This window comes from Lycorma delicatula, chromosome 1, assembly GCF_047948215.1.
Source record: "Lycorma delicatula isolate Av1 chromosome 1, ASM4794821v1, whole genome shotgun sequence".
Classification (NCBI taxonomy): Eukaryota; Metazoa; Arthropoda; class Insecta; order Hemiptera; family Fulgoridae; genus Lycorma; species Lycorma delicatula.
In genome coordinates this window covers 249,159,817-249,174,549 of record NC_134455.1, presented here as the reverse complement: position 1 = coordinate 249,174,549, position 14,733 = coordinate 249,159,817, and the positions used below count along the sequence as shown (strand labels likewise).

The window sequence follows — 14,733 nt, the reverse complement described above, 5'->3', positions numbered from 1 at the left end:
CTTCTTATTGCTCTCCTGTCATGGCCATTGCGACATATTACAAACTGCTACCGTAACCCAGGATGGAAATTATCATGCCGATGGCTCTACATAGTGAGATATCCTTTGGACCTGGGTGAACTCAGTTGTATTTAGCTCTAATCCCCTGTGTCTGTGGGCTCTACAGGGTTTGTCCTTTCTTTTCACAGTACTTGTGGAACTAGAACTACCATCCTGAAACAATATTCATGATGGTTGGTGGTTCATATGAAAAAACTGCCACTTGTCTTGTGAAAATGCCTTGCTCAGCATTATCTGACAAGGATAACAATTCCGAAGAAAATAATTTAAATAGTGACACATCCCATCTACAGCATAAAAAACATTAGATTTGTAGTTTCAAAATAATCAGGAAGGTGGCTCCTTTCATAAGGTCTCACCTTTCCTGATCAATAAAAAGTAGGTTCAAGTGGTTCCCCAAAGAACGTCAGGAAATTAAGAGTCAGATTGATACTGAAAGACATGTTTAGTGATAAGCAGAATAGATCTCTCTTACATCTCACTAATATGGGCAGTATAAACTTAATTGCAGTATGCCACAAAATCTTAAGCACCAGCTGAGGAGTAATTTTTTGGGTTCTTCTGGAGATTGACATTACTGAAATTGCCTGTGACTTTCATCTCCAAGGTGTTGTAGAGGTGAAGCGAATAATGAAACATCAGAGCGGGATAGAGAAACCTACTTCTTCCCGCATATTAACATTCAACCCTTCTGTACTACTGGAGAAAATAAACATCTGTTACCTGTCAGTTCAATATGACCATTCATTCCCAACCCATGGCGATGTTTCCAATGTTGAGAAGGTTACAATGACACAAGCTGCTACGAGAAAGAAAAATGTATTGACTGTGGTGGATATTCAGCTTGCTTACAAGATTGCCCAACTTTTAAAGAAGAGAAGGCAATTCACAAATTTTGCCTTTATGGTAGGTGTAAATACAGCTGGTAGTATGCCATCTAATAAAGCTTCCTGTTAGGGAGCCCACACAAATACCCCCTTCATCACCTTATATGCTTAAGGATATGGTTGAGGAACCACCTGACCCCAGTGTGTCTGATTTTATTAAAATGAAAAATTCTAAGAAAAACCGAATTACCTGCAACTAATTTTCCCATTGTTAAAATAGTTTTCGTACAAATGCACTCATGGCAAATATATTTGTAGTCTTCTTTACGAACATCATCCAGTGGAACACACACTAGAACCATCAATAATCCACATTTTAAATATATACGATTTTTAGTTCTCTAAAACAATCAGGAAGGAGGCTTCCTTCAAAAGATCTCAGTTTTCTGATAAATAAAGTGATACAGCAGGTTCAAGTGCTTCATCAAAAATGTCAGTAAGTTAAGAGACGGATCGATAGTGATCAAGATGTTTAGTGATGAAGAGAGTTGATCACTTTTGCGTCTCATCAGTATGGGTGGTATCAACATAAAGGCAGTATGCCACAAATCCTTGAATACTAGCCGAGGAGTAAGCTTTTGTCCGGACCATTTGAAGATCAGTGTTACTGAGATTGCCAATGAGCTTCATCCACAAGATGTTGTAAAAGTGAAACGTATAATAAAACCTCAGAGTAGAATGGAAGAACCTACTTCCACTCTCATACTAATGTTCAACCTTCTCGTACCACTGAAGACTGTTAGTGTCGGTTCAATAGGATCATTCATCCCCAACTCACGGCAGTGTTCCCAATGTCAAGGGTATGACCACGTTACAAAAAATACAGTATGCGCTTCATTTAGTAAAGAGGGTCACAGCGATACTGACTGTCAGGAGAAAGAAAAATTTGCTAAGTGTGGTGGATCACATTCAGCTCGCTCTTGAGATTGCCCAACATTTAAAGAAGAGAAGTTAATTCTCAAAATTTACCATGCAGAAGCTATCCTTTCTGGCTGTACGAAGAGAATATAAAAAGACTGAACTCCTGGAACCTGGTTAAACCAGACGTCACTTTTGCTGCCACTACATCAAGGCAAGGCCTTGCAAACTTGGATCAACATTACAGATCCTGCAGTGAGTTAAAACAGCTTGTTCAGATGTGTTCTGATTAGGTTGTTTCACTCTTAGCCACTATTTCCAAGCTCACTAAGAGTTCAGACAAGAAGAAAGCTATTTTTCCTGGAACTACTGACAGTAATTTACTGAAAACTACTTCAGTTAATACACCCCCATATAAAATTCCCACTGCACCAACAATGCAGCAAACTATCATATGAAGGGATCTATTAAAAAAAATCAGGTAAGGTATTTCCAGCCTCGCAGGTTTCCCCACCACAATCTCAAGGTCTCTTCAAGCATATGGAGGCCAAAGAAGCAGAGCACTTCTTAAAAGTAATCAAAATCAAAAAGAACAACCAGATAACATTTGAAAAATAATCTACACACAGAATTTGTATATAACAGAAAAAGAATATTTTTACAGGTACAAATATTATTCAATGGAATGTTTGCAGTGTCTGTTCTCACTGTGATGATATTGAAATCCTACTAAAGGAAGAAAACTATTTAATACTTTGTCTGCAGGAGACTTATCTTTGCCCCTAGGAAGATGTGTCCTTTTGCGGTTACATCTGTGAAAGATGTGACCATCGAACTGAGGGCAGAAGGTGTGACTGTTTTCATGAAGGAAATCATATTAGCTGTGCACATTTCACTAGTGAAAAACATCCTTGCATTCTCATAGAAGATATTGGCGCCTTTTAAAATGACAGACTGGTAGTTAGCTCAGTCAATGATAGTGATTTGCCTCAGAGTCAGCCATGCAGATGGATGGTTTGGAAGCAGATTGGATGGGATACAAGGATTCATTTGCCCAATATGACAAGAGTGGTAGCGTGATCCACCAGCTTGGCAAGTTTACACACCTGATACTCGATTGTGTAAATAAATTTATTCTTTTAACATATGGGCTGCCTGCTGTTCCTTGGTGGGATGAGGACTGCAGGTTTACACTAAGGGATTGTTGCAGTCTTTACATAATTTCAATCAAAGGCCTACTTATGAATTGCTCTGCGCCTTCCACAGTGCAAGGGCTGTTTTTTGTCGAGTGTTTTGGTATGCTAAATGCAAATCTTTGCTTAATTATGTTATACCATTTCTCAAACAACTCCATCATCAGTTGTGTGGATCAGGACAATCTCCATGGCCCAATTGGACTGAAACACAATTATCAGAGATTCACAAAATGAATCAAACATTTCCATTTCATTTAATGAGCTAATATATGCTTTGAGTAATTCCTGTGACACTTTCCCTGGAAATGATAATATCAGGCTCAGTATGTTATATCACCTTCTGAAACTGCATTACGACATCTTTTGTCTATTTATAATAAAATATTCTCTGATCAGATTTTTCCAGATACTTGGTCAGAAACATTGGTAATTCCCTTACTGAAACCTGATAATGATAAATTGTGCCCTTCAAGTTATTGACCTGTATTCTTGAACAGTGTCCTTTGCAAGGTAGTACAATGAATGGTAAACTGGCTTCTCATGCGGTACATTGATAGAAATGCCCTAATTTCCCTTGAACAATGAGGCTTTCGCCAAGGTAGACTATCTATCCATCATGATGGAAGGATGGTGATGAGCAAAAGAAATTAGAAAAAGCAAATTTCTAAACTTCAAACTGCTATACTGCAAAAATTGTAAAGATGGAGATGGTGCTCTTTACCTCCGGACTATAGAATTGTGTTTCATTAGCACTACAATATGTAAAGGTGCAAACGTATAATTCTCTCAGTATCAGTATGTATTACGATAACAGTTTAATGCCAAACATTCATGCTACTTAACAAAACAATTGTAATGAAATAGAATTAGTTGTACATTATTGATCATTTATTAGTTTTGGTTCTTATATATATTGAGTCCCAGACGTGATAAATTATTAAATTTTTACTGTTTTTATGAGTTTTTCATTTTTAAATTATTTTTATGAATTTTTCATTTTAAAATTATTTTTATGGATTAATAAAGTTCTTAAAATTTTTATCCTAAAGTTAATAAACAAGCTTTAATAATGTAATTTAATAAACAAGATTTTTGTAATTGAAAGCAATTTTATATTATTTATATGTTTTGAATTCATATACTTATTTAATTTGTTACATCTTATTTTATTTTTTATTAAAATTAGTAATTACCAGAGATTGATTGATTTCTCTGAGATTTATGTTAGTCTGTAGATCAATCCAAATGATTTGTAATAGAAATTTCATCATGATAGTTTTCTTTGTGTGAATACAATTCAACTTCCTTTTTTTTATTAAATATTTGCAGTACTTGATTTCAAAATAATCTGATAGCAAATGCTTTTCTCGTGAAAAGTTGTATCTAACTTATTCTCTATTTATGCTTAAGGTGATATTGAACTTTTAGGGTTTTTTTTTTTTTAATTTTTAGTTGCTGTTTTTACTACCTGTATTGAAAAATATAGGTAGGTAAATTGTGAAAGTTATAAGCTTTTTCTTGACTTTTTACTTTTTTATATATTCTGAAATAATGTATGTAGTTTTGAGTGATGTAACTGTGTTTGTTTTCTTTATTTTTTTTTTAATAAGGGAAGTGCTGCCCCCTGTTTGTAATGTTCTGAAGAATAAAGCTGCTGAAAGTATACTTAAAGATACTAAATCAGCTTATCGATTAACTCAGCAATATAAATTGCAGAAGTGTTTGTTGGAAGGTCTTGGTCAGCTTGCTGTTGACATAGAACTTACAGAATATAATATAAATGAAATAATGGATGCAGCAACACCATATCTTAATTCATTACAGCCTCAGCCACTTCAGGTAAATAAAATTTACTGATTTTTTATTATCCATTTTTTATTCTATTATAATGCAGTGCTTGATATCGAATGATCAGAAGAAACTAGTCAGAGGATTATGCAATTCATGCTGTGAAAAGGATTGTACTAAAGTGTAACCGTATCATTTAATTTAAATGTGTGAATTGTTAGGATTGCTTGTTGATTGGGGATTTCACAATAGCCTTTTTTTTTCATTGTTAAGGAAGTGAGTTTATAAGACGGGTAATATTTAAAGAAAAGTGTGAAAATCAATTTTTAATGAATTAAGCATTGTTGATGCAAATAGTGGTAGTTCTTGAGTCATGACAAAGGAGGGTTCATTAGTAAATAAAAAATCTGTATTAAATTTAAAATCTATATTGTAAATTACGTCTACATCAGTAAAAACTATCCAGAATATTATAGGCCTTAAATTGAAGTACTTTTTTTATCTTTGTTTGTATTCTATGTCATTTCCCAGTTAAAGGGTATGTAAAACCTGTTGGTTTTGTCAATCGTCAGGTACACAATGGTTCATAATGCTTTTCTTGATACAACTTTAAGAGTGAATAATATGAGGGTTGTTCAATAATTAAAGAGACAAATGACTGTAAAAAAAATTATTATTTATTCAATGACAATGAAACAATGCTACTTTTTAAGATTATACCTGGCTCATTTAGGCACTTGTCCCATCTTTCTGCAAGTTTTCTTATTCCAGTAGTAAAGAATTGTTCACTTGGTGACTAGCCATTTTTGTACCACATTCTTGATCTGTTCATTGTTGCCATCAGCAATTGTGCCACCTGCTGGATCCCAATCTGGTGGTGCAGGATCGGAACTTGTAAACTGGATGTGGCGTTATCTCTCGACCCACTCAAAAATAGCTTGAATAGCTTGTTGTACCTTTTGAACAGAGTGGTGATGTGCATTATCATGCTGAAGATACACCTTTGCAGTGAAAACCAGGATGTTTCCTCCGTATTGCAGATCTCTCTTTATTTTATAACATGTCATAATAGTACTAATTGATTATATATTGTTCTTTCACATAATCTTAATAAAGTGGGCCTTTAATATCCCAAAACATTAGCATCACTTTACTGGCTAACATATAGGTTGTTGAATTTTTTACTGGCAAGTGAATCCATACTCTTATGTTTGGATTCTGGCTCAAAATGATGACTCCAAGTTTCATCACAAGTTACTATGCAATCTAAAAACTGTTATTTAAGTTTGTACAAACGTAAATTCAAGTGTCTGTGATTTGTGATTCAACTGTCTTGAGAGCCCACTTTGAATAAATTTTGTAGTAATGGAGCTTATCATGAATAATTGAATGGACAGTACCAATACTCGCACTAAAGATTTCAGAAATTTCCTAAATTTGTATGCTTCTACCTGTTGCGTCGCTTCCTTGCGGCAGAAGAGTGAACTATTCTTGTATCATATAGTAATAAGTTAGTGTGCTACTTGCAACCATACTATACGGCCGAGTCGCCAACTAATGTATCAATATTCTTTTATTAGTAAAGTTATTAGTATCATAGTATGTTTAATTCAAGTGTTTTTGTTCTACAGTCCACTTTATATTAATTTCAACAATCAACACACCACACTACCCTTGCAAATAAGATAATATTATTTTTCAAAGCATCAGTTGAAACCTTGAATAGTCTTCCACTAAAACAAAAAATGGGGACACTTTTTTACTCAATTTAAATTGTTCAATCCACTTATAAAAATATGCGAGGTTAATATAATTTTTGGTCATACTGTTTTAACATCTGCTACTTAATCTCAGAAGGTTTCACATCTTCAGAGAACAATATCTTAGCACAGTATAATTTCCTCCACCTACATATTTTAAGCAGAGCAGCCCATTTTCAAATGAACAAAAGAGGTAAATAGAAATTCTTTTCAAAAAGCTAATATTTTCTATCTACAAATGCCAACTTGAATGACAGACAGTTTCAATTATTCTAAATAGTTTTTCCAGTTGTCATTTATTTCTTTAATTATTATTGAATGATCTTCATAATAATGATAAGACAGTTTTGAAATATTATCTGTTAGGTTACATAACAAAATGATTATTATAGACAACCAGAATTGAGACATGAGTCACCTCCTTAAAATAATAGCCATCTTCAAAATTTATTTTAATATTCATAGTTAAGGCATAAGGTGTATTTCAGATTGCTTCAGTATGAGCTTAGAATACAAAATAAACCCCATTTGCTTATCCTCATTTACCTGCATCCTCATAAATGTATCTATACAAAATGGTTATTGATAAATTCATTAGACTCATCTATTAATGAATTTCCTAGCAAAGTGACAGTGTAGCATGTGAGTGATAAGCAACCAGCCCATACCTATCCTTCAGGTTATATGCTATGTAAGCACTGAATTAGCAAACAAAATCCTGATTGTTACAGTCCAAGTCACCAGCATATTGTTGATTATCACTGACATGTTCCAGCAGTTCTGAATTTTTTATATTGCATTATCAATTGTCATCAAGTTAGATAACAGGTTATTCTCATATAGCTGTGAGTTTCTGAAGAAGGTTAAGTGTTGTTCACTTGTTGACTTTCCACTCTTAAATTAAGGTCAATCATGTACTTAGCTGGCCTGACAAGGAATTTGTAAATAAACCTTTTACCTCAATCTATGGACCTTGCTGAGTACAACATATTTTTTTAGGAAAAAAGCTGATCCTAATAATCCACCACAGCTTTTCAACCATAGTCAGTCCTACCTAGGCACAACACCCATCTTTTACTGACTCACCATATGTGGCAAAGGCTTTAATGACTGCCAACTGAACATAGAGACCTGTCCAAAGCTGGGACTACTTGCTGGAAGCATGAGAGTCACAGGTCTCAATTGTGAAGGCCTCCTTTTACAAGTTAAATTGAGATATGAGTCAAAGGAGGCATAGGAGATCTTATCCCGGCGAAATAAGAGCTGCTTCTATCCCCTTAAATTTAGGCATTAAATCAGTCTATGAATGCTTTTACATTATTGCTATGTCATTGAGGACTATTAATCATTAGAAACAATGGTCACCGTTTGCATATGAATAAACCTAATCATGCAGCCAAGCTTTGTAAATTTAAGGTCTGCTCAAGGTAGGGCCCAATTTCCTCAATGTTTGCAAAACTGTATTCATAACGTTTTTGGATCTTGCAGAATGAAACAATATTTATTTATTGAAAATAACTAAAAATATAAAATAACCCACATATATTAAATATTTTGAAACCAGTATTATCAGTTATATTAATTTTATGCAAGTACTTCTGTACAGTTCATGATTACTTGTTAAATTTTATAGATAAAACATTGTTTAATAACTTGGATTACAAGAAAATTAAACTTATCACTTATGTATTGGTTGGATGTATGATTAGCATCATTAATTATTCTGTGATGCTGAAAAGAACTGATTCAAGTCTTGTTTAAGATTATCACTATTAACTAGAACTGAACACAACCCCTTTTTGTTGTATTAGATTTGTAGAAGTATGGGGCTTAATTTTACCAGATAGCTCCTAAACTACTTTATAAAAAAAACACAATATCTCAATTGTTTTCCAATTTACATCAGCTACTATTTTTATTTTTTATGCAGCTTAGGAAACTCAATCCCTGGACAGTCCTAGAAATGGAGCTACCTCTCCACTGAACACACATGAGGAATCTGTTGTCATGCCAGCTACTTAAAGGTGCCAGCATTGTACCATACTTAAAAGAAGGATGGTAGGCTGATCTAATTCTTGGTAAATGTCCAAGAAATCAAAAATGTTTGAGTAATGAAGGAGGGAAGAGAAAGGAGATGATCAATATACTCAGAAGGACTACTACTGATTTTTATCTATAAGGTGATAACCTTTCTAGGAAGGTTATTGAAGTTCAATTTGACAAGGGAATAGCCTACTCAGTACTGGACAATTCCAACTTTGAAACTGTAATTAGGCTTAGAGTCTGTTGTGAGACAATTTAATTCAAAATATTTTTTTAAATGCATTTATAAAATTGGACATTTGTAGCGCTATTATCAGTGAAGAGATTGATCTCATAGAGGTTCAATTCTTAATATTCTCTGCCATCTAGTTTTGTTGTTTTTTTTTAGTGAGAAGTCATTTAGACTATTTCATTCATTTAGATATATGCTTGGTGTTTATTATGTATTGTTTTTGTTTTATGAAGTCTTTTGTGTTTACTTATTGTTTCAGAGTGCATGTATTGAGTTATTCAGAACTGTAACAACTGTATCTAGAGATTTAGTTTGGCTTCATCTAATAAACATTTGGTCACCTACAAATTTGTTAAAACCACTTAACTCCTCTTCCTTGCCTTCTTGTCAGGTATCATAAAAACTGTTATTTATTTAGAAAAAAGTATATATATACTAATACTATATATATATATATATATATTCATCATTTGAATCTCTTTGAATATTCTTAAATGAAAAGGTTTGTACACCAGAAAATATTGAAATTGTTAAAGTTGCTGTCATAAGAAATCCATACTGTTTAATTTGACATTGTGCAGTGTGTCCACAGTTGCATTGCTTGAGTTGAAAAAGAATATTGTTCCAAGATGTTCATTATCATCCATGCAAATTATAGATTATCCTGGAACTCAAACATAACGATCACTTAATTCAATGACTATTCTGAGAATAAATGCTTCCAAACATAATTGAGGACAATGAGTTCATTAATAACCTTTGGCTGTCAGTTGAACCCCATTTACATCTAAATGGATTGTCAATAAAACAAAACTTTCATTATTGGGCCCAGCAAATTTCTGTTTAACTACATCTTCATTTATTATACAGTAACAAGATTATACAGTGTGGTGACCTGTGTCATTGTATGGCATAGGTCCACAATTTTTTTAAGAATGAGAATGATCTTGTGACTACTTCACAACTCAGTACAACACCATGTTGGAAACATTTGTTGCCCAAAAACTACAGACATTTCAACAGACAATTGAAAATGGCTAGTTTCAACAAGGCAGATAAGTGCAAAAAACAAAAGTATGGATATACAATCATGTATCATTATATAGCCTGCAGTACACTAATCATGTGGGAACTGTTTCTTTGAGCTGTCACATGTAATTTCTTTTGTAGTCGCCTTAAAAGTAAGGTGTGTTGCAGTCATTCTATTACAAAAGGAGAATTGAAAGCCAAGAGCTGAGAAGAAATCACAAAAATTCTTGTCTAAATGTTATGTCACACTAAGTGTCATTAAGAAGTTCTAGGAATACCTCCTCAGAAATGGTGCTTGCCTGCGAAATGTAATTTTCAAGAAATAAATTTGACATGTGGTTATCTTAATTTGCATATCTGGTACTCTACAATTTCATGAAAAAATTCATTATAAATCATGTAAAAAAAAACTTAAAAATATTTATACACACTTTCCGTGAATGTTTGTGTGCCAGACAGTTGTAACATAATATAAACAAATTATTTTTTAAAGATTTTGATATTCTATATCATAAGGTTTTATTACTTCAATTAAAGTATCATTTCAGCTGTTCCTAAAATGGCTTCTCTTATTTTTCAGGGAATTTGGATGATTAAGCTGCTGTTGAGTATTGTGTTCTAAATAATGAAGGAACATGTGGCAATTTTATAAATAATTACAGAATTAAAAAACACTATTGTGTAAATATACTGACAATTATGTTGGATTTTATGTATATATTTACAAGCATTATTCTTAGTTTAATTGTGTTATTCAGAAAGTATTTTGATATACTTGATAATTTATAATTAATTCTATTTTTAATTTAACTGGCTAGAATGTTAATTACATAGTTCTAATTCAAAAACTATATAAAAATGATAACAAAATTTTTAAATACCTCACATATTTTACATAAAATTATTCAGAGAAAAATAAAGAATCTTATACTTTGTGAGAAAAACTATATTTGTGAACTAATAACTTATCTATAACAAACATTTTCACCAAGGTTTTCTTTATCCAGTTTATTAGAAATAATTATAAAATAATACATTGCATGTACTAGAACACAATGAAAATAAAATCTACAATATTGCATGTATCTAATTGGATATTATTAATAAGATTTACTAAACAAAAGCCTGGGATATACTTCTAACAAGATTTAATATCTCTGATTTCTAAACAGTTTAAAACAAATCAGCCCTTTAAGTTTGTTTTATATGTTTTACACTGATTAGTCATTTAAATTAAATTTGTTTTTTGTTAATCTTTTTTTTGTTGGTTCATTCATTTTAGGTTGTTTTATATAAGTTTTTAAAAATATATTCTTGACACTAGGATTTAGTTTGTTATTAGTGAAGCATATCTTTCAAATCATGTTAAGCGTTTTTAAAATGAGAATATGAAACACCTGTAGATAATAAAAATATAAATGTATTACCTGCATTCTGCTGATTATGATTAGGAGTTTTATATCCATAGAAAGTGCTAGTAACATATTACCTCAGTTATAATCTATGACGAATGATGTATTTAAAAAAATTCCTTATATTGCATTCCTTTGTTGGTAGAATAAGTTGTTCATACTGTTCTTTGGATCTATCTTAAATTTTTTTTTTTTTGGGTCTAATTGTATTGTAAATTTAGATTATTTTTTTTTGCATATTTATAATATACCCCATTCTTTTTAAACTTTATATTATTGTAGGATTCAGTTAGGCAATATTATTACTTGAAGAGGTCAAGCATCAAGAGCATGTAGTTTAGATGAAATCATCTATCAAACTGATGTTATTTTTAAGTTGTCAAAAAGAATTGGCTCCAAATGGGTTTCATAAAGTAAACATGAAATCTATGACATATGTTCAACCATTTATATTTTACAGCAATTCTCACTCAAAGAAACTTAATGAAAGATGTTTAGGCAACACACTTAAACATTCATATTGCACTCTCTTTAGCAAAGTTAACAACTTATTGAAGTCTTAAACCTAAAAAATATTTAAAGCAATCAATAAGAATTGCTTTAAATATATTAAATGTTTAATTCTAGTTGAGCTGTGCCAGTTGAAGAAATATGATGTTACCTATATATTAATGTAAAGTAATTAATTTAATAAATTAATATTTAAAAGTAAAATAAGTCATATGTTTAAAACCTTAAGTCCATGCTCCAAAGCCACATCACTAACTGTCCAGAAGGTAAAAACTTAGATTTAAGATAATTCATTGAATGGCCAAAAAAATAAATATCCCAAGAGTAAACATTGAGAAGGTGTGTGATTCTCAACTGGGGCAATAGAAGGAGATAAAAAGTCTTATATATAGAAACACGAATGACCTCTTCATATATAAGAGTAAATTAGCAGGTTCAACAATGGATTTAAATGATCTGTTCATTTATTAGAAGTTATTAGCAGGATCAATAAATCTTCAAGGACAGGACTCCAGACAATTGCTTCAATTCATAAGTTACAAAATATATGGGCAAGAACACCCAGACTTTGCATTTACAAAATAAACATTTGTTTTGTACATTTTCATGAATTCATCTTTGGAAATAAGCATCTAATCAAGTGTAACGTATTCCAAGCTGGGACAAACACTTTTACAAACAGCATTTAATATAATCATAACCTCATGTTTTATAATTATAGCCTTTGAGAACAAAGACTGTGTTCTTAAAATAAATCCTAATTCTTTTATTAATTTTGCAAACCTAATCTTATAACTTTCATGTTATTTAATTTCATGTTATAGTATGTTAGCTAAAAACAACAAATTATTTTGTTACTGCTTTTTAATTAAGTTAATGTACTCATTCAAGTCTTGCACTACTCAACAGTTATTTGCATGTTTTTAAATGAGAAACATTATAAATCTTGACTGCAGTTTTTGTCATAAACATTCTGCTTAATATTTAATCAAATTTATCGTTTACTTGATTTGATCCAATTTTTTTCTTTTCAGGTAAAAACTGCAGCTGACACACAATATAAGAAGAATGTTCAAATATTATTGCAATGTTGTTAACTAGTGATATTTGTAGGTTAATTTGAAGAGAATAGACTTAAATTTTGTGATGTATCCTTCGAAGTAAATTTCTAAAAGTACAATTGTTTTAAATTTATTTGCAAATAGATATTCTGTTACAAGAAAATATATTAAAGTGAAGGTCACTTTATTGAAATAATCATTCATTATCATTGTTTAAAGATCTTCACTTTTATAACACTATTAAAATAAAATTGTTATTTGTAAATATGAATATTTTTGTGTTAGTATTTGCCTTTATATTTGAGCTCATAAGTAGATTAAAGTGCTGCCTATTTCATTGTTTAGTTATGTAATTGTTAAAGGGTGGTTTAAACTGAAATTGATTTCAACTATATTGATAATTTTTTAACTGTTCTGATGAATATATCAGTTTAAAGAAATTTTTTAAACTTTATATCAGAAATAGTTTGTACTGAGACATTAAGAATAATGGTACATTACTAGGGATTAATGTAATAATCATTCTAGGGATTAGAGTGGGTCCATTGCAGCATGCAGAATTCACGTGATTATCTGAGTTAATTTGAATGAAAAAATAAACATTGACAAGAATTAAGCAGTTAAGTGCATTTAAGTTAGTTATTTTAGTAAAAGAAAGTTTTTTTTGTAATATTTATTCATATTTATAAAATATGTTAGTATAAAAACAAGAATTTTAATTAAATATAAAATATAAATGATATTGTGGAATTGCTATGTTTTTCTACTATCGACAGTCTATATTTGCCAAATACAATAGTTCCTTAACCCTCTAAAAGCAGTTAGGACCTGCAATTCAGGGCATATCATGACTTTTGGTTGGTTGGGTTGCAAGAGTGTGTAGTTATGCAACAATTTCTTTAATATTAAAGGCTAAAGTAAAAGTAGACATTGATAAGAAAATAAGATCCATTTACTTTTTTATTTATCTTGCAAAGTTTTACTCTCTTGTTAAGATTCTGTTAGTAGAAGGGAGAAAAATTTCTTCTTGTAAAAGTTTCAACAGCTGTTGATTTCAGGAAAAAAGCTGTAAGACTTTTAAAACACTTCAATGTTTTCTGAAATTTTTGAATTTTTACTCAGTGTGATAGATAGTTGAGTTATGAAGTTTTTAAGTTTTGAATTTTTTTTAATCCTAAGACCGATTTTTTTTCACAATTAATTTAAAAAACCGTTATGTACACAAAACAAAAGTTTTAATGATATTATTCTTCAAATTCGATTTTCTTTTTAATACTGACTCACAAATTGATCATGGTAAAAAAAAATATGATATTATGTTAATAATTTCTTTATAAACTTTTTTTTTTATTAACTTTGTTATTTATTCATTCAACCAAATTTGTGTTTGTAAATGTAAATATTATTATATGTAATCCACCATGTTAACAAGTAACCTGTGCGTGGTAGTTTTACAATAGAAAATGTACAAACAAAAAATAATAATAATAATAAAATTTAAAAACATAATAAATATATCATTTCCCAATAACAGTGGTGCATATATAACAAAATTATGTTTTGTAGTAATCATTTTTATTGAACATTCATTCAACTTAACTCATGTTTCCAGTTTTTGTTGACAGCAGCATTTTTATTAGACATTATTTTCAAAAGACAACAGTATTTTTAAAAATAGTAATATTTCATTAAATGTGTACATACATCCACCATTTTTAGATTTGAATGTAAAATTTGTTACGTTAACTTCAGATAAAAAAATATTTAGTCTAAATGAATTTATATATTTATTTGATTTATAGGCAGTATGTGAAAATGCAACACAACATTATTATACAATCACCACCTTTCATAAAGGAAATTCAGTAATGTTTGAAATGGTTGGAATGTGTTAGAA

The 14,733-nt window shown here is 30.9% G+C and overlaps 1 protein-coding gene across 4 annotated transcripts in view; it reads left to right on the top strand.

Annotated features, from left to right (window-relative positions):
* The window catches only part of Tti1 (Telo2 interacting protein 1), a 98,288-nt gene extending 84,712 nt beyond the window's left edge, over positions 1 to 13,576 (top strand). For 3 of the 4 annotated variants that reach the window (XM_075375312.1, XM_075375293.1, XM_075375299.1), the window contains 3 exons: positions 4,612 to 4,840; positions 9,084 to 9,215; positions 12,810 to 13,576. In XM_075375312.1, coding sequence (XP_075231427.1) covers positions 4,612 to 4,840; positions 9,084 to 9,215; positions 12,810 to 12,872 — 424 coding nt within the window. In that variant the 3' untranslated portion in view covers positions 12,873 to 13,576. Of the gene's footprint in view, positions 1 to 4,611; positions 4,841 to 9,083; positions 9,216 to 10,433; positions 10,535 to 12,809 lie in introns of all 4 variants that reach the window. The other variant, XR_012757724.1, reaches the window with a different exon arrangement.
* Positions 13,577 to 14,733: the final 1,157 nt, after the last annotated feature.